This window comes from Cydia pomonella, chromosome 25, assembly GCF_033807575.1.
Source record: "Cydia pomonella isolate Wapato2018A chromosome 25, ilCydPomo1, whole genome shotgun sequence".
NCBI lineage: Eukaryota > Metazoa > Arthropoda > Insecta > Lepidoptera > Tortricidae > Cydia > Cydia pomonella.
In genome coordinates this window covers 1,661,202-1,680,650 of record NC_084727.1, presented here as the reverse complement: position 1 = coordinate 1,680,650, position 19,449 = coordinate 1,661,202, and the positions used below count along the sequence as shown (strand labels likewise).

General features: G+C 38.2%; 1 protein-coding gene across 1 annotated transcript in view; it reads left to right on the top strand.

The window, feature by feature from the left end:
- The first annotated feature begins 321 nt into the window (after window positions 1-321).
- LOC133531278 (uncharacterized) overlaps window positions 322-19,449 on the top strand; it is a 57,281-nt gene continuing 38,153 nt past the window's right edge. The window contains exons 1-6 of the mRNA XM_061869409.1: window positions 322-361; window positions 746-868; window positions 3,598-3,706; window positions 7,135-7,271; window positions 14,263-14,340; window positions 16,529-16,611. Of these exons, the coding sequence (XP_061725393.1) occupies window positions 322-361; window positions 746-868; window positions 3,598-3,706; window positions 7,135-7,271; window positions 14,263-14,340; window positions 16,529-16,611 (570 nt within the window). The remainder of the gene's footprint in view (window positions 362-745; window positions 869-3,597; window positions 3,707-7,134; window positions 7,272-14,262; window positions 14,341-16,528; window positions 16,612-19,449) is intronic.

Below are 19,449 nucleotides of genomic sequence, written 5' to 3'. Positions count from 1 at the left end.
TGGGTTGTTATAGTTATTTGGTATTATTCATGTAAATAAACTAAAATTTAAGATAAAAATTGCTTATTTTGCTCAATCTATTTTTATTTAATATCAAACTATTAGAAGTTTTAGAACGAAAGAGTAAAAAATTAATAAAAAGTAAGATGCAATCCCGTTAATTTTAATATATTTATATTTGTTTATTACACTCAGGTACAATGTATTATGTCTAGGACTTATTGCTTTACTTTACTTTTTCATGCTTTAATGAACAAAATCATTACTGCAGTTTGCTAAAATATGTGTTTTTTTTTCATATCAATTTAAATGTTTTACGCTATGGGATTTTTATCTCTAGACATGCAGTCTCCGATTGCAAGTAAGTCCAAAAAAATCATGGCCATACGTCTATTACTTTAATTAGGTACTTACTGATTATGCAAATTTGCCTATTTGTTTAACTCGGGTGAAAGATACCATTTCATCCCTTGGTTAATAATCTACTATACTAATAGCTCCAGTTTACCTTATTGTGACGGAAGGGTAACTACGGAACCCTACACTGAGCCTGGCCCGACATGCTCTTAGCCGGTTTTTTTTATGTGTTAATATCTTTTGTATTGTTTTGTAAGTGTTTTTATATTTTACTTCTATATACATGTTGTAAAAAACCTAACTTAAGCAACGAAATAAATAAAGGAATAATAATAAAAATATTTATTTATCAGCTCACAAAGGATATATAGTAAAGTTTACATTTCAGTGTGCAACCTACACGCGGTGACGCTGGATGCGATCCACTGCGGAGTCGACAAGAAGGACACGAAAGAGGGTGCGGTGAAGAATTATGAGTATCCCTGGGTCGGCGTGCTATTCTACACATTGTGTTAGTAACTTTCTACCACACGGCCCGGCCACGACTTCGCGCGGCGGCGGGAGCGGCAAGCGGCAAAGGTGGGAAAGAAATAGTCGGATTGCTGCGTCTCGCTCCACATTATGGCCGCCGCACGATGTCATGGCCGAGAAGTTGGTATCAAAATATACCTATCGTAATACACTATTTTAAGCCAATTTGAGTGTCCCATTGCTGGGCAAAGGCCTCTCCCCTGGTTCTCCATAACTCCCGATTTTGTACTTCCTCCGGCCAGATGTAAAAAAAGGTGCTAAAGTCGTCTCGCCATCTCCTCCTGGGCCTGCCCCGCCCACGCTTCTCTACTTGGATCCACTTGGTGGCTATGTTAGCCCACCTATCCGGATGCATGGGATAGACGTGGCCGGCCCAGTCCCATTTAATCCTGGCGGTTTTTGTGCCAACGTCAGCAATGCGGGTTTCGGAGCGCAGCGTTAGTGTTTCGGACGCGGTCGGTCCTTTTACACCTAAAATACTGCGCTCCATAGCGTGTTGGCAGACCTTCAGTCTGGACTTCTGATTCTCTGTAAGTGACCAAGTTTGATCACCGTAAGTTATTAGGACAGGCAGTATACACATGTCGACGAGCTTTCGCTTTAGTGACAGTGGAAGATTTCCCTTCATTAGCTCTTTCATTGACCAGTAGCACTTCCAAGCATTATCAAACCGGCGTTCGACCTCTTTGTCCTGCCCGTTGTTGTCTGCTGAGAGAGACTTACTAGCCCAAGTAATTATACTCTTCAACATAATAGATAGTCTGCCCGTCTACCTCGACCCCACGTGTCCTGCTGTTGGTCATCACTTGGGTCTTTGAACAATTCATTTGAAGTCCAACTTTAAGGTTTGCGTTGCTCAGGTCTTGGAGCATTTGCTGAAGTTCTGCTGCAGAAGAGGCTAAGAGAACAATGTCATCGGCGAAACGAAGGTTTGATAACCTCTTGTCCAGGACGACTATTCCCCTTGCCTCCCAGGAAACCGCCAAGCTCTTGGAAACTTCTTCAAGGGTGCTAGTGAAAATGAAATAATATCACGCTAGTGAATAGTTTCGGAGACAGCGGATCACCCTGTTTGACACCTCGCTTTATAGAGAACGGCGGGCTAGAGTACTGAATGTTAACGTCTGCTGTAGTGTTCCCGTATATACTCGTATTTTGCATTAAGTTGATATAGGTCTGATTTTGAAGTGCAGTTACTATTGCAGAATGGGTGATGCTATCAAAAGCTTTAGTGTAATCTACAACTGCTAGATATAAGGGAATTTTGAATTCAGTAAAGTTTTCTATGATTTGGTTGATTGTATGCATTGTATGTAGGTGATGGAGAACCCAGAACGAAAGCCAGCTTGGTTGGAGGGTTGGTGTTGGTCTAGTTGCCCGGCAATGCGACACTCAATGATCTTGATAAATATTTTGTAGATATGGGATACAAAACTTATTGGCCGATAATTACCTATGTCGGCCTTATCACCTTTTTTTGTGCAAAAGTATGATATTTGAATGAAGCAGCTTTTGGGATATTTGTCCTGTTTTCAATATGTTATTAAATAATTTTGTAAGAGGAAGGAGTAGGTTTGCCTTTCCAAAGATCAGTGCTACTTGTGATGGGAGAGATGCTTTCACCACAAAATAATTTTAGGGTGCTTTGTGTGTTAAATGGGTCTGAGTATAAGGAAGAATAACATTCGTACATACGGGAGACCTAGAAGACATAAATTAAATTTTAGTTTTATGTTGTACTGTTGTGTTGTAGTAATTATAAACTTTTATCACAAATAAATCATAAGAATCTAATAACATTAATTAGATACAATCAAAGTTTATGTTTAGATTTGCAGTCATTCAGTGGGAAAAAAATATGAGAAAAACGCCCTATGCGACAACATTTCCATCATCACCACTTAGATGGTTGGCAGTCCTCAACTGTGCGTTTCTCCAGAAACTTCCTGCCTCGCACAGCTAAAATATGGAATGAACTGTCGTCTACGGTATTTCCGGGCCGATACGACCTTTAAACCTTCAAGAAAAGAGCCTACTCCCATCTTAAATTCCGGCAACGCACTTACAACCCCTCTGGTGTTGTAGGTATCCATGGTATCCATGAGGAAGCTCCTCAAATGTTAAAGGCATACATATACTGATTTTTGTATTTTCTTTAACAAACGAATCATTTACATTTAAAAAAGTGACATTTAATGAAGTTGAACTGTTGATGATGATCAGAATGGAACTCGTTTCAAGACAATTTTTTGACAAATTTGAGTTCTGACGATGGGGTCCATAAGGAATCGAGGGAACTCCTCAAATATTAAAGGCATATATATAGTGATCTTAGTACTTTTATCAACAAATCAAGCATTTACATTTGTAGAAGTGGAACTGCTGATGTTGAACAGAATGGAACTCTTCAACGACGCATAGTTCACGTTTGGCAATTTGTTCTCTTTGCATGTTTGTCAAGCAGTTAGGTTTTCAAGGCACATTTTTGTCAAGCTTGAGTTCTGATGATGGATTCCATGAGGAATTGAGGGTACTTCTCAACTCTTTTATTCTATTTGACTTGGCACAACTGTCAAACAAGCAATATGTGCCCCCAATAGGGCGACGACACAGTCATGCACCGAGCAAATATATATGAAGAACTACATTTCGTAAAAAATACCTTTATAATTTTCGTTAGTTCTAAAGACGAGTTTGGCTCTGTTGCAGATGGCGAGCTCGGTGAGACGCGCTCAGTGACAACGGTTGTGTTAATACACGCGGAGTTCGTACTCGGGAACTCGGCCGACATTGGCCCTATGCCCAAAGCTGATTTCAGGTGATCTCCTATTTCAGGTGGAGCTGCAAAATGGCGAAGGCGTCTCGAGAATATTTTTTATGAACTAAAATAGATATAATATCGCCACTGGCGACGCCTAACGCATCGCCACTGGCGCGGTGGTCTAAGGGTTCAGGGCGTTAGCCCGGATAGCTAAAGATGCCGGTTCGAATCCGGTCTTCACCACTGGAGGGCTTCATCACCTTCTCTTTAGTACGTATATGACATCTATTTCAGTTTATAATTTATATACACGGTGCTCACGAGGAACCCGACAGATTTTAACCACGTACTTCTGAGGCCAAAAGAAGGAAAAAATGTTATATGAGTTTCACTAAATTTCGCCAAAAAAATTTTTTTTTCTTTTTCAAATTTTAAACGTATTTGTACATAAAAAGTTAATGTTATGGTAAAACTGGCACTGAAAATATTTTTTTACGTTTTTTTTGGTAAAACTAGTTCTTGCAAAGGTTAGGTACATGTCACTTTTTGACATCTATCAATAAGGATATTTAGACTACGCCCCATAATGGCATCATTGCGATCAAAAAGGCGTTTTGCACTAAGTTACGATAAGATGTTTTTTTTTACATTGGTATTAACTCTGAAACTAGGCGAAATCCAGAAAAGTTTATATGACATTTTAGTCTCTAAATGTGATCAGTAATACACTGTCATGTATGTATCCATACACACATATATATAAGTCATTATCCAACCTTCATGCTGGCTAATTAGCCCCACTGGATAGATGCCATTTTTTAGGGTTCCGTAGTCAACTAGGAACCCTTATAGTTTCGCCATGTCCGTCTGTCTGTCTGTCTGTCCGATCCGAGGCTTTGCTCCGTGGTCGTTAGTGCTAGAAAGCTGAAATTTGGCATGGATATATAAATCAATAAAGCCGACAAAGTCGTACAATAAAAACTAATTTTTTTTTTAGGGTACCTCCCCTACACGTAAAGTGGGTGTGAAATTTTTTTTTCGCTTCAACCCTAGAGTGTGGGGTATCGTTGGAAAGTTCTTTCAAAACTAATAGGGGTTTTCAAGAAACATTTTTTGATAAAGTGAATATATTCGGAGATAATCGCTCCGAAAGAAAAAAAAATGTGTCCCCCCCCTCTAACTTTTGAACCATATGTCCAAAACATATGAAAAAAATCGTGGATGTAGAGCTTAAGAAAGACATTAAATGAAAACTATAGCGGACATGATCAGTTTAGCTGTTTTTGAGTTATCGCAAAAAGTTTTCCCTTCACAGTAAAAAGACTTCATAATAAACGGAGTCCATTCCATCTGACTCCTACTTTCCGAAATGTATCCCTTCCGATAACCGACCATCTTGAGCTTCTCGGAATCTCGCTGACTTCGAAACTCAACTTCGGCCCGCACATCGAGTCGAAAGCACAGTTAGCAGCAAAAAAGCTGGGCATCCTCAACAAGGTGAGGCATTATTTTATACCTAGGCAGCTGCTCGACCTTTACCAAGCACAAGTCCGATCGTGTGTGGAATACTGTTCAAATCTGTGGGATGGTTCAGCCAAATACCAGCTTGAGGCGCTCGAGTCAGTCGAGAGGAGGATGCTCGACTTCAAAGTCTGGAGCATCGTCGCAAGGTTGCCAGCCTAATGATCTTTTATAGGATACACTTCGGAGAGTGTGCTGAGGAATTGCACAACCTTATTCCTCCGTCCCCATTTCACCATCGGACTACCAGACAATCGGCACTTCGGCATCGCTTCATGGTAGGTATTCCACAAATACGCACGAAGCGTTTCGCTTCAACATTCCTTATGCGAACTGCCAAGGAGTGGAATGCCCTGCCCGAGTCTGTGTTTCCGTATGAGTACAATCTGAATCTCTTCAAGGCTAGAGTAAATAGGTATCTCATAGGTAAGCGTGCTCCACCGTAGACCGCATCATCACTTACCATCAGGTGTGATCGTGGTCAAACGCCTGCCTATCCTCCATAAAAAAAAAGACTTACTTTAATTAGGTACTGATTATGCAAATTTGCCTATTTGTTTAACTCGGGTGAAAGGTACCGTTTCATGCCTTGGTTAACAATGTACTATACTTTAAGCTCCAATTTAGTTTATTGTGACGGAAGAGTAACTACGGAACCCTACACTGAGCGTGGCCCAACATGCTCTTGGCCGGTTTTATTTTAAACTAAACTGAACAAAAATATTAAAATTTAAACATCAAAGTGTGTACAACACTAGACGGGTACAGTTGGTATAAGGTGTCAATCAATCAAATCATTTTTTTTGCTAGAATACAGTCAAGTGGATGTTATCAAATACATTTCAACAGTGTATTCAGCCAGCTAACGGGCATACAAATCTTATAGTCATAAATAAAATTAATCTAATGTATACTACATTATACTAAATTTAATAACTATGCGGCATATGGTCAAAATATTCATTTAAAGAGTAAAAATCATTTTGTACTAAAATAACCGGCCAAGAGCATGTCGGGCCACGCTCAGTGTAGGGTTCCGTAGTTACTCTTCCGTCACAATAGGTTAAACTGGAGCTTAAAGTATAGTAAATTGTTAACCAAGGGATGAAACGGTACCTTTCACCCGAGTTAAACAAATAGGCAAATTTGCATAATCAGTACCTAATTAAAGTAAGTCTTTTTACTATGAAGGGAAAACTTTCTGCGATAACTCAAAAACAGCTAAACTGATCATATCCGCTATAGTTTTCATTTAATGTCTTTCTTAAGCTCTACTTCCACGATTTTTTTCATATTTTTGGACCTATGGTTCAAAAGTTAGAGGGGGGGGGGGGACACATTTTTTTTTCTTTCGGAGCGATTATCTCCGAATATATTCACTTTATCAAAAAATGTTTCTCTAAAAACCCCTATTAGTTTTGAAAGACCTTTCCAACGATACCCCACAATCTAGGGTTGAAGCGAAAAAAAATTTCACACCCACTTTACGTTTTACGTGTAGGGGAGGTACCCTAAAAAAATTAAATATTTAGATTTTATTGTACGACTTTGTCGGCTTTATTGATTTATATATCCATGCCAAATTTCAGCTTTATAGCACTAACGACCACGGAGCAAAGCCTCGGACAGACAGACAGACAGACAGACATGGCGAAACTATAAGGGTTCCTAGTTGACTACGGAACCCTAAAAATCCAATAAATGTTTCCTAAATACAGGCATTTCAGATTCTCTTATTGAATTTGGTAATTTATTATACAATTTGGGTGCCATACCATAAACACTTTTTGCACGCAGGGCTGTTTTTAATTGCTGATATGAGATTTTGTGTCGCTATAAACAGGAAAAGTCCCATGTAAGGTGTCCAATTCGAATAAAAAAACTAAAGATTTGACTACAATCCTGCTCTCGTCAGTAACCTACATGGTTCGTGTTTTTATTTTAAAGAGTTCTTCCGTTGACAGAGACAGGGCGCGCGTGCTGCTTGGCGAGGGCTGGGAGCGAGAGGGCCGGCGCGTGCGCAACTACCTGGTGCACCCCGAGTACACCGAGACCCCCAACAGTATTGCCATCATACACTTGAGGCAGCCCGTGCAGAACCGTGAGCATACTACTTGCCAATAAAAATATTCCCTAGAGTAATTTTATTGTCATATACTTAATAAAAAAAATAAAAAAACTAAGTCCTCCAATGGTCGGCGTTTTCAGCTTACTTGGACAACGGAAGGCTTGGTGACTTTTTATTTTGTATGTGACATCTATTTAAGTTTGTATTTTTATATAAAACAACAAATTAAAAAATATTTAATAAATTGACTTAATTTGTTCCCTACTCGTGCCTGCTTTTTACACCTTTCTGAATTTAGTAATTGATGACAGATACATCGAAAGAAGTTGAAATGAGATGGAGATATCTCCATCGTGTTATACATATTGCGGCGTCCCTGTTATAAGTGATTAAGTACATTCAGAAAGTTGTAACAAGCTTTAGGCAAGTCCAGAAATATTTACTTAAAATGGCAAACCAGTTGAAATCGTGTTTGACGAACATACGCCACTACATGTCATTTAAACTAAATATTTCTCGTATCCAAAAGTCTCAAAACAATTTTTTTTGTATTTCAAAAATAGAAAAGAAAATGGTGCCGTTCGATTTATGCATTTTATTGAAAAATAAATTGTATGACAACTATACACATAAATGCAATGTTTCAGGGTCATAATGGTAATTTCCTTGATCTTCCATACATTTAGGACAGACTTATGTAATGTGACGTCACATCACATTATCATTTTGTTAGAGGCGTTTCAATCGTCGAGTGCGAGCGTCAGACTCTCATAACTCTCATTTCTGACCTTTGTGTTGCTTAAATGCCATGAGTCCTATATAGACATTTGATCCTCAGGAAAGTCAAGATCGTTTGACATTATATTTACAAAAAACTGTCAAGTAGCCAATTCCGCGAAAAGATAAAAATTACTATTAAATTTTATTTAGTGCGTACATTCGACGTACATTATCATTGACGGTTTTCCAAATTTCCAACTAACCTAACCTAAAGTACGGCCCCTAAACAGGAAGAATTTTGTACATTGACCAGCCGCTTTCTGTCTCCATTGCACGCGCGTAACTATATTGCTCTCCTGACCACGATGTGGCGGTCAACACCACGAAGAGAGAGGAAATAGCAGCGGGTCAATTTACGAAATTCTTTGTGCTTTGCATTCTTACTATAGCCTAAGTCCGAACCTAACTTTACATTATCATTGACGATTTTCCAAATTCCTAACTATCCTAACCTAACCTAAGAAGTAGTAAACACTTTATTGTACAAAACAATTACATAACACAGAGAAAATACAGTAAATATGTAAAAAGGCGAACTTATTTCGTTAAGGGATCTCTTCCAACATCAATGGTAGTCTAACTAATATGAAAGGCTAAGTAATACTTTGCTTGAGTTTAATCTACACCAAATCATAGATGTCCCCACTAGATCAACAATGAACACGGCTTCCTGTATAGATCTCATATTTCTTAATAATAACTTCAATGTGTATGTAGAAGATATAGGTCTCTCCGACCCCAAATGTCTTATATATAATTTTAAGCTTTACTTTAAGCAACACCTACACTGTTAAAAGAAAGTTCTACACTAGTAACAAACTTAAATTTAAAGCTGCTCTAAACGATATAAATTGGGAACAAATCTCAACCCTCCACGAAAACATTAACATCTTGCATTACCATTTCTCTTCTTCTTCTTTGCCATGTCCCGTTATTTGGGGTCGGCCCTCCTTGTTCGAAGGCGCCAGGTTTTTCTGTCCTGGGTTGTCTGCGTGTTGATCTGCGCCCGCTCCATGTCTTTGGTAACGGTTGTTCACCACGTGGTAAGCGGCCTCCCTTTGCCGTTCTTTTTCTCTGGGATGGCCAAAGCCTTTTTGACTGCATATTCCTTGTCACGTCTCATCACATGCCCGAACCATCTCATACGGCTTTCAGCCATCTTTTCTACAATGGGAGCGACCTTGAAAGAGCCTCGTATATATTCATTTCGGACTCTGTCCAGTCTCGTCACTCCTGTTGCCCACCTCAGCACTTTCATCTCATTGGTGTGCATCTTCTGTTCTTGTTTTTTCTTGGTCGCCCAGCACTTGGAGCCGTACATCAATGCCGGTCGTACTGCGGTTTTGTAAACGCGCCCTTTTAGTTTTATTGGCATGCGATTATCACAGAGTACCCCGGTTAGGGTCCTCCATCTCAGCCACCCTGCGTTCACTCTGTGGGTGACGTCTGCGTCTATGTTGGCATCTGCCGTCAGCATAGATCCGAGGTACTTAAACTGATCGAGTCTAGGCACTGGCTGCCCTTCAATGACGATGTCTGTACTTGGGATTGGCTGATCATGATCACTGAAGCTGCATTTCAGGTATTCTGTTTTGGATCGACTGATGCGCAGACCATTGTCCTCAAGCGCTTGTCTCCATTGCTGGAGGGTAGAATTTAGTCTGTTCGCGCATTTGTCGATAAGCACAATGTCGTCTGCGTAGAGCATTGTCCACGTGAGAGAAGACTGGATATGTTTAGTGAGATAATCCATAGACAGATTAAACAGGAATGGGCTAAGTGTCAAATCTGTGTCTTAAGCAAATAAGATATATTGATGATGAGTAATTTCAATTACCTATGTAATTTATGTATAATAGGAAGGGTATAAGGCCCATTCAAAACGCTAAAGTTGAATATCCACAAATGATTGCCAATACTTTTAACGAATACTTCTACGTTTTTTGAACCATTGTTAAACAAGATTAGACGAATGTTTCGGGTCATTATCTTGCTGAAACATAAACGCTCTGCCAAAATTTTGGCGTGCCCAGGGAAGAAACACATCTTGTAATATTCCTTCATAAACTTCCTTCGTCATAATTCCGTTTATTCGATGTAAAGGACCAACTCCACTTGCACTGAAACTGCCCCACACCATAAGGGAGCCGCCGCCGTGTTTGACTGTAGGGAGCTGATACTTGGGGTCATAGCGAGCATTGTCGGGACGTCGTACGTAGGTAATTCCATCTGTTCCGAACAGTAAAAACTCGATTTTTCTTGGACATCAGTGGTTTCTTACAGTACGTACGGACACAGAAACTGAATTTCCACACGATATTTCCCGCATAATGTCGCTCGCCGTGAGTCGTGGATTGTGTCTTGCTATTCGCAAAATGTTGCGGTCTACCAAACTTGATGTGCAGCGTGGGCGACCAGGTCTGTTGGGCCTTTGACACCTCCGTGAGCTTTTTCCCGTTTCAAAACCTTCGATATAGTAGACTGATGAACTTGAAATTGCTTAGCCAGAGTCGATTGTGTTAAGCCATTTCTATAGCCATTTATAATTGCTTCTTGTATAGCAACTGTTAAGTTTTTTATTTCCACGAGGTCTCCCCATGACGGAACTGATATTTCTTACAATTATGATTATGAATTAGCATGATATTCCGTTTTTAATCGATTTACTCGTAAATACTACTAGTGACGGACGCTAAATTCCAGAAAAATTAATTCAAATTGATTTTCGAAATATGTACCGGCCTATTAACGTATAATTGGTTGAGAATAAATCAATATAACCTTTTTTAGGGTTCCGTAGCCAAATGGCAATAAACGGAACCCTTATAGATTCGTCATATCCGTCTGTCTGTCCGATTATGTCACAGCCACATTTTTCCGAAACTATAAAAAAAATCCTGGTAAGGGCATTTATTCGTGTGATGAGCATGGATATTTGTTCCTGAGTCATGGGTGTTTTCTATGTATTTAAGTATTTATAAATATTTATATATTATATATATCATTGTCTAAGTACCCTCAACACAAGCCTTATTGAGCTTACTGTGGGAGTTAGTCAATTTGTGTAATAATGTCCTATAATATTTATTTATTTATTATTATTTATTATAAGAGTTATACTGTTCAAACTTGTATTCTATGAACCGCATTAAGATGTTTACACAAAAATAGAAAAAAAAACAATAAAATAATAAAAAAAAATAAAAAATAAAATAATCTTTATTTAGTACCATAAAAGTAACAACTGCTTACATTTGGACAACGCTAATAATAAATAATAAATTTTGGGTTTCCCCATACTTAGAACTGAAACTCAAAAAATCATTTTACATCAAACCCATACGTGTAGGGTATCTATGGATAGGTCTTTAAAAATGATATTGAGGTTTCTAATATAATTTTTTTCTAAACTGAATAGTTTGCGCTAGAGACACTTCCAAAGTGGTAAAATGTGTCCCCCCCCCCCCCCCGTAACTTCTAAAATAACAGTATGAAAAATCTAAAAAAAATATATGATATACTTTGCCATGCAAACTTCCACCGAAAATTGGTTTAAACAAGATCTAGTAAGTAGTTTTTTAATACGTCATAAAATTAAAAAAAAATTTTTTTTCATCAAACCCATACGTGTGGGGTATCTATGGATAGGTCTTCAAAATGATATTTATGTTTCTAATATCATTTTTTTTCTAAACTGAATAGTTTGCGCGAGAGACACTTCCAAAGTGAAAAAATGTGTCCCCCCCCCCTGTAACTTCTAAAATAACAGAATGAAAAATCTAAAAAAAATATATGATATACATTACCATGCAAACTTCCATCGAAAATTGGTTTGAACCAGATCTAGTCAGCAGTTTTTTTTAATACGTCATAAATGGTACGGAACCCTTCATGGGCGAGTCCGACTCGCACTTGGCCGCTTTTTAATTTGTTTAGTTTCATGAAACAAAAATGTTTTATTGGTTACAAATACTTGTGAACCTCCCAAGTAGACCTAATACTGTGTAGAAAAGGATTAACCCTTCTCCAGGCATAGTACGATTTATCGACCACATACGCGCCAGTAGAATTTCAACTTTAGCATTCCGATTTAAGTACGATCAGATTTACGTCAAAAATGCACTTCTCAAAAAGGGATACTATAAAATAGATGACTACTTGGGAGACACGGAATCATGGCCAAGTATCCAGTTGGCCGCTTTTTTTTATTAGTTATCAACAAATTCAGTTCTTGGTTTCATCTAATTTGAAATATTTTACAGAAAAATCACAATATGATAGATTTTTTCCGCTACTTTATATAAAAGGGGCCCTTACTATAGAGCAATACAAATATATAACAAGCTACCTAAATAGATAAAAAGTATCAAAAAAACGCCTCTATTTACAAAAAAAAAAAAGCTTTTCTACTAGAAAAAGCACATTACACTATTCAAGATTATATGCAAGATCGTATAACACACATTTTATAAGTCCCTCTTAATGTGACTTAGGATAGATATATTTATAGTAGTAAAGTAATTTATACTTTTAGACTAAGCTCTAAGTTAGTATAACTTATGTGTATCCTATTTATTATTGTATTAACTACTTGTACCATGGTTTGCAATAAACGCTATTATTTTTATTATTATATGTACATGACGGCCAGACTTTAAAGAAGTCGAAATCTTATCTAAATCTAAATTTTAACATAACCTCGGTCTGAACCTAACCTAAGATTAAAATTGACGGTTTTCCAAATTCTTAACTAACCTAACCTAACCAAGTCAGTACCCCTAGTGTAAATATTTTCGACAGCGAAACGTTACGTACGCGTTTGCGTTAAGTGTCATTTTGTATGAGATTTTTGACTTTCCAAAACGTCCCGCTTGGCGCGCTGTTCAAAAACCCATACAAAATGACACTTAACGCAAACGCGTACGTCACGTTTCGCTGTCGAAAATATTTACACTAGGGGTACTGAACGTAACCTAACATTATCATTCATGGTTATCTAAATTCCTAACTAATAGACCGCGAGCCAGGAGCATATTTCGTCAGTCATCGCCTCCCGGCGGATACGATGTAGATGATAGTTATTTTACCTCGCGCACTGAGGGTTGGGTACAAACTTTCAATTTTCTCATGTAACTATAATCACGAAAGACTTTTCACCAGAAGTATACTAAGCATAATTCTGTACAACGACATCTATGGGCAAATTAGCCAACTAATTTGAGCGATCTCTATGTATGTTTCTTTGTCAGAGATAATTATTTATCATGTGAACCAATTTCAACAATTGTTGTTTTATTTGAAAGAAGGTATCCTTAGTGTAATCTCGCACCCGCAAACGGGACTAAATTGCAAATTAAATTATAAAATATTTTTGGTTAAATAATATAAGAAACGGTTATCAACATTTTCCATAATTAATAAAATAAAAATAAAAATACACTTCCAATGTTAGTGTTGCTCATTACTATTCCAAGCATTGCATCAGACAGGCGGACGGACAGAGTCGCACCATAAGGGTTGCTTTAGTACCTTTTTGGTACGGAACCCTAAAAACCGTCAGCCGGTTGTTTTGCGGTGGAAAGATCGTCAGCTGTAAAATGAACATGTAAAAAATACGCGCTTTACCACTTTATGTCTGCAAAGTATGCGTAATGTGTAAATTGCGTAATCCGTTTATGGCGTTTCAGGCGTTTCACGTGATGAAATGCTACATGCAAAGTTTCATGATTTGCTATCATAAAAAGGTAAATCGCTTATTTTCTAGATTTTCATGCGACCAGCTGACGTTCCTGCCACCGCGATGTAACCGGATGACGATTTTTTAAATTAACAATAGCACCTGAACTATCATCTGACAATGTAACAGACGGGAGGCGATGACAATTTTTTTACGCGTTTCGATGGCTGCCATTCGACAACGGAGCGGCAGCTGACGTCCACGAGGATTCATCATACATAGCCGTTTAACCACTAAGTATACGAGTTTTCGCCCGGGAGGCGATTGGTCATGGAAATCTGTTCCTGAGGCGATTGGTCATGGAAATCTGTTCCTGGCTCGTGGTCTATAACTTAATCTCGGTCTAGACTGAACCTAACATTAAATTTAACGGTTTTCAACTTACTAACTAACCTAATTTACTAACTAACCTAAATTAAGTCTGAACCTAACATTATCACTGACCGTTTTCCAGATTTCCTTGACCCGATGAGCAACGAAATTAAAATGTTTGTTATCAAATTTCAGTCAAAAAAATACAGCCGATTTGCCCTCCCCCTGTACGTATTCAGAGCCCTTACATTTGGATACTGAAGTTCGAAGATAGTAAGTAAATATTATTTAATTTCTCCCACTAGGTTCACCATAAAGCTACTAAAGTCAGACCCAGATAAGTTCGCAGCTATTTTGACAGCCTAGACAGTGCAGGTGTTATTTTAAACGTCAAAATTCTATAAAATTATGATATTTACTTAACACTTGCACAGGCTGGGCTATCAAAATCACTGCCAACTTAGCTTGGTCTGACTGTAAATTCCTGGCAGCACAATAATCACAGCAATCTGTATACTTATACTCAAACTCAACTCACACTTTCAACCCCTCTTTAACCCTATTAGGAGTTGAATTTTCAAAGGCACTAAAATTATTTTTCGTGTATATTTTCTCCTTCTACTAAACTTCAAATCCCTACACAAATCGTTCCTGTTACATACTTTCAACCCCTTATTAAACCTAATAAGGGATGAACTTTCAAAAACGCTGAAATAACTTTTCTCGTATGTTATGAAGATGTCTTATTACGAAGTTTCAAGTTCCTAACTTAATATAAAACTTGATCCCGCACAAACTTTCATCCCCTTTAGGGGATAAATTTCCAAAAAGTATTTTAATACAAAAGGTATCTTTTCTCGAAGTTTCAAGTTCCTAACTTAAAATAAAACTATTCAGTCAGTCAGTCAGGACACAGGCATTTATATTTATGTATAGATTAAGGAATATATATGCCTTTAATAGCCGAACCACTTCAAATCCCTACTGTTATAAGTGTCAAAGTAACCCTGTCCGTTTGTTTGTTACCTCTTCACACTTGAATTGGTTTTAGGCCAAGCAACAAGAAGGTAAGTATAGAGGGAAATGCTTGGAACACAATGTTTGACTATGTAACATTTGTTGGACTAGATAGAGGGTGAAAATATCGAAAGACCCCGGCCGTAGCCCTTGAGCCGGGGAGGGAGCTAAATTTGCTACAAGTTTAATTTTGTCAAGTTTTACGATAGCTTGAATGGCTTTCGAGATATTTTCTCTCGAAAGTCTACCAATCAATCAATCAATCAATCAAATATTTATTGATAAAATATAAGTATTTTACATGTCAGCACTTTACAGCTAATGGGATTACACATATTATTTTTTATCTAATTAAAACTACCTATTTGGGGCTCTCAATTTTTCTCAAAAACCTACAAGATATCTAAAAACTTGACAAAATAGGCTTTTAACAAATATATTAAACTTTTTCTTGTATATGCGGCCATGTCGCTAAGACGCATAGTTTCTGGTATAATCAAAAAACGTGACCTTCGAACCCGCCCTCTGGCTCAAGAGCTACAGTCGGGGACTTTTGATATATTCACCTCCTAACTAGTCCAAACAAAGTTACGAAGTCATGAATTGTGCTTCAAGCATTTCTCTCTAAAACTTTTTTTGAGCATTCGTTGCCTGGCCTATTTAGGTGAAATTTGGTAAGCAGATAGTTTGTTGTCGGAGAAAGGACATAGGACAGATTTCATCTTCATCAACCCACGCAGACGAAGTTACACATTATATGCACCACGGTTTCCTAACTCACGCCAAATAGGAATGCGTGTATGCTCGCGTCGAATTGAATATTATGTTCATTAGTTCAAGGACACATATTAGCTTGCAGTTCGTTAGGTTGTAGATCGTATCTGCATAGCGAGTTGGTGATGGATAGTTAATTAACAAATAAACTTAGAAATAACAACTTCCACGCAAACTCGAAAACTATTCACACTCTTCTTTAGCTTGTAGATAAATTTGCTACTATAACAATTCACACACTGTCTTTTTATAAATATGAATTATAGAAAATAAGCCCTAAGGAAATACTATGAAATGCTCATTTGTTACTTGTTAATTATACTTAAAAAAACACACTACCTATGTATATACCTATAGAATTCAATTTACCTAATAATATCTTGGCTTGGAGTCCTACTGGACAGCCTACTGGAGATGAGGTAAGAGGTAACCATTGGCTAGAATGAGTTAAATATATATAGGTTTTACAACTCTTGTACATCTGTCTGACTCTTAAGAACTTCATCTATTTTTGCATACACACTTATGATAGATTACCTAACTCCAATAGTGTGTTGACAAAAACCAACATTGAATTTTCATGTTTATTGCCGAATGTTTTAAATAAAAACTCTACCCTATCATAGCCTTCATGATAGAAAATAAGGTTTAATTTATATCGTTGTGTTAGATCTGGATTCACTCAAGAAGCAGGTGCTACCGGCAGTTGTCGTGCCCGCCGCCAATTGCCGCGAATTCTACATATTGAGAAATGTGAGTAACTTCTTCTTTTGCCACCAGAAACTTAGAAAAAAATCAGAAGTGTTGATAGAAGACGCCATTTGAGGTCTTCGCAGAATCTGTCATTATGGCTCCTCTACACGATGGCCCATGCAATATTCTTACCCCGACGTCACGCACAATGTATTGTTTTTCATCACAATGCGAAGAAAAAACTAAATTTGAAGCGAAATAATTCTTAAAAACAGTGACATATCAAACATTCGTCCGCCATATTGTCATTTTTTGACAGGTTAGGTTAGGTTAGAATTCGGTATTCAGCCACGATTGAAAATTATGTAAAAATATTTTAAACGGCTATTAAATGAATCAAATTAAATATTCTTAAACATAAACAAAAAAAAATTATAAACGTCGATATTTAAAAAGTAATACTCATTTTCGCTACTTGGTTTGTATTAATTAGTGACAGAATAAAAAAAAACCTATAACTCTCTAGGGAGTTCACGACTCACGATAAATATTTTAGAGACTGTAAGTGATTCCAGGGGAAGCAGTAACATCACATTATAGAATCTTGGTTGGCGTTTATGATCTGCCTAAGCCTTTGAAGAACGTATTTGATAGAACAGCTAAATCAAATGGAAGGAACTCGCCAGTTCAAAGGGTGATATTTTTTTAGAGAATCTGCGTACGCAGTGTTGTCACATACAATTTTGGCGAAATGGTAGGACAGGGTGCAAAAATAGGTAGAAATGGGTGGAGTTTAAAATGAAAAATAGGTAGATCTACCACTCAATAGAAGTACATTTTTATGATTAAAAATGTGTATAAAATGTTTGGAATTATTTATAAGTTTTTCAAATTCTGACGTTAGTACACGTATTTATTAAAGAAATTGAAACAAAAGTTAGGATTTCCATTGTTTGTAGGTAATAAACCTGCTTGTATAATCTGTTTCTTTGGCAAGTTTTCATTAAATCTAATCTAAATTCGGTAGAAATTAAGTAATGTTCCGTCACATGTATTGAGAATTGCTTACAATTGCACCATTTTGAAAAATAGGTAGATTTCAGGCCGAGGGAGGTAGATAGGTAGAACGCAGGCAAAATAGGTAAATCTACCAAAAAGTTGGTAGATGTGACAACACTGTGCGTACGCATATCACAGAAGGCATGACCAACACGTACCACAGTGTCGAACTAATGTGGTCAAATTTCGAAACATGCTGTCAAAAGGAGGCAAACATTAAACTTGTAGCCAAGGATGGCGTAAGCACAGGAAAGGATCCTACTGGGTGGAACGACGAAGTTAAGGCTAATGTGCGGAACATGAAAAACCTGTTTAAAGCATGGCAAAAGTCAGGTCTGGACGAAGACCGGGAAAAGTACAGAGTAGCAAAGGTGACAACAAAGAGAGCGGTTGCACAGTCGAGAGCTTCTGCACGGGAGGCATTTTACAGTCACATTGAAACGGCAAAACCAGACCCAGTTATCTTTAAAATTGCGAAGTCCAAGAACAGAGAAAAACAAGATATAAAAACAAATAAATTTACCAACGATAAAAATCATAATTTGTTAACCACTGATAAAGAAATAACGCACAGATGGCTTGAATACTATAAGGAACTCATGGACGAGGCATTCTCCAGTGAAATGTTAAATCTTATGAAACCAACTGAAAGGCCCATAAAAGAGATTGGTATCGACGAAGTTAAGACTGCAGTTGCAAGGATGTAAAACAACAAAACCATCGGCCCAGATCAAGTTCCAGCCGATGTTTGGAAACGCCTCGGAGCAATAGGCATAGAGTGGCTTACCAGATTTTCAACCTGATTACCTGATATTATCAACAAAATACCAAACACATGGCGTCTTAGTCACCTCGTCCCATTTTTCAAAAACAAAGGCGACATTACAGAATGCGGTAACTACAGGGGCATAAAACTGACGTCGCACACCTTGAAAATATGGGAACGTATTCTGAGCCATCGTATCCAATTAACTGTTACTCTGTCCCCAAATACACCCTCAAAGTCCACAACTGATGCTATCCAAACGCTTAGAATCATGACCGACAAATATCGCCTGAACAAAGAAGACCTGTGTATGGGTCAGGAGCTTTCTAGCAGACAGAAGCATAAAGGTCGTAGTTGACGGTAAATGCTCAGACTCCATGTCTGTGAATGCTGGTGTCCCCCAAGGCTGTGTGCTATCACCCACCCTATTCCTTCTTCTATCAATGACATGCTGCAAATCAGCGGCATTCATTGTTATGCTGATGATAGTACGGGTGATGCGTCTTACACCGGCTGCACCAATATCTCTCGGGAAAACGTTATAGAGAACCGGAACAAACTTGTGTCTGAAATTGAGACTTCCATAAAAGAAGTCTCTGAATGGGGTCGACTTAACTTAGTCCGTTTCAACCCTACTAAGACACAAGTTTGCGCGTTTACCGCAAATAAGTTAGAGTTTGTCGTATCACCTTGTTTTGAGAGCACTCCCCTGACTGCCACACCCGGTATCGGAATCCTTGACGTCGACATTTCGAGTGAAGTCCAGTTCCGCGGCCATCTAGAGGGTAAGGCTAAATTAGCCTCAAAAAAGCTCGGTGTGCTCAACAGATCGAGACAGTATTTCACACCGGCCCAACGCATACAGCTTGCGCCCGCACATGGAATACTGTTCTCATCTATGGGCAGGGGCACCCCAGTACCAGCTTCTCCCTCTGGACCGCATCCAACGAAGAGCGACTCGAATTGTCGACTGCCTGTGCATTTCGGATCGGCTTGACTCCTTGGCGCTGCGTAGGGATGTTGCCTCGCTCTGCATTTTCTATCGCATGTACAACGGGGAGTACTCCGAGGAA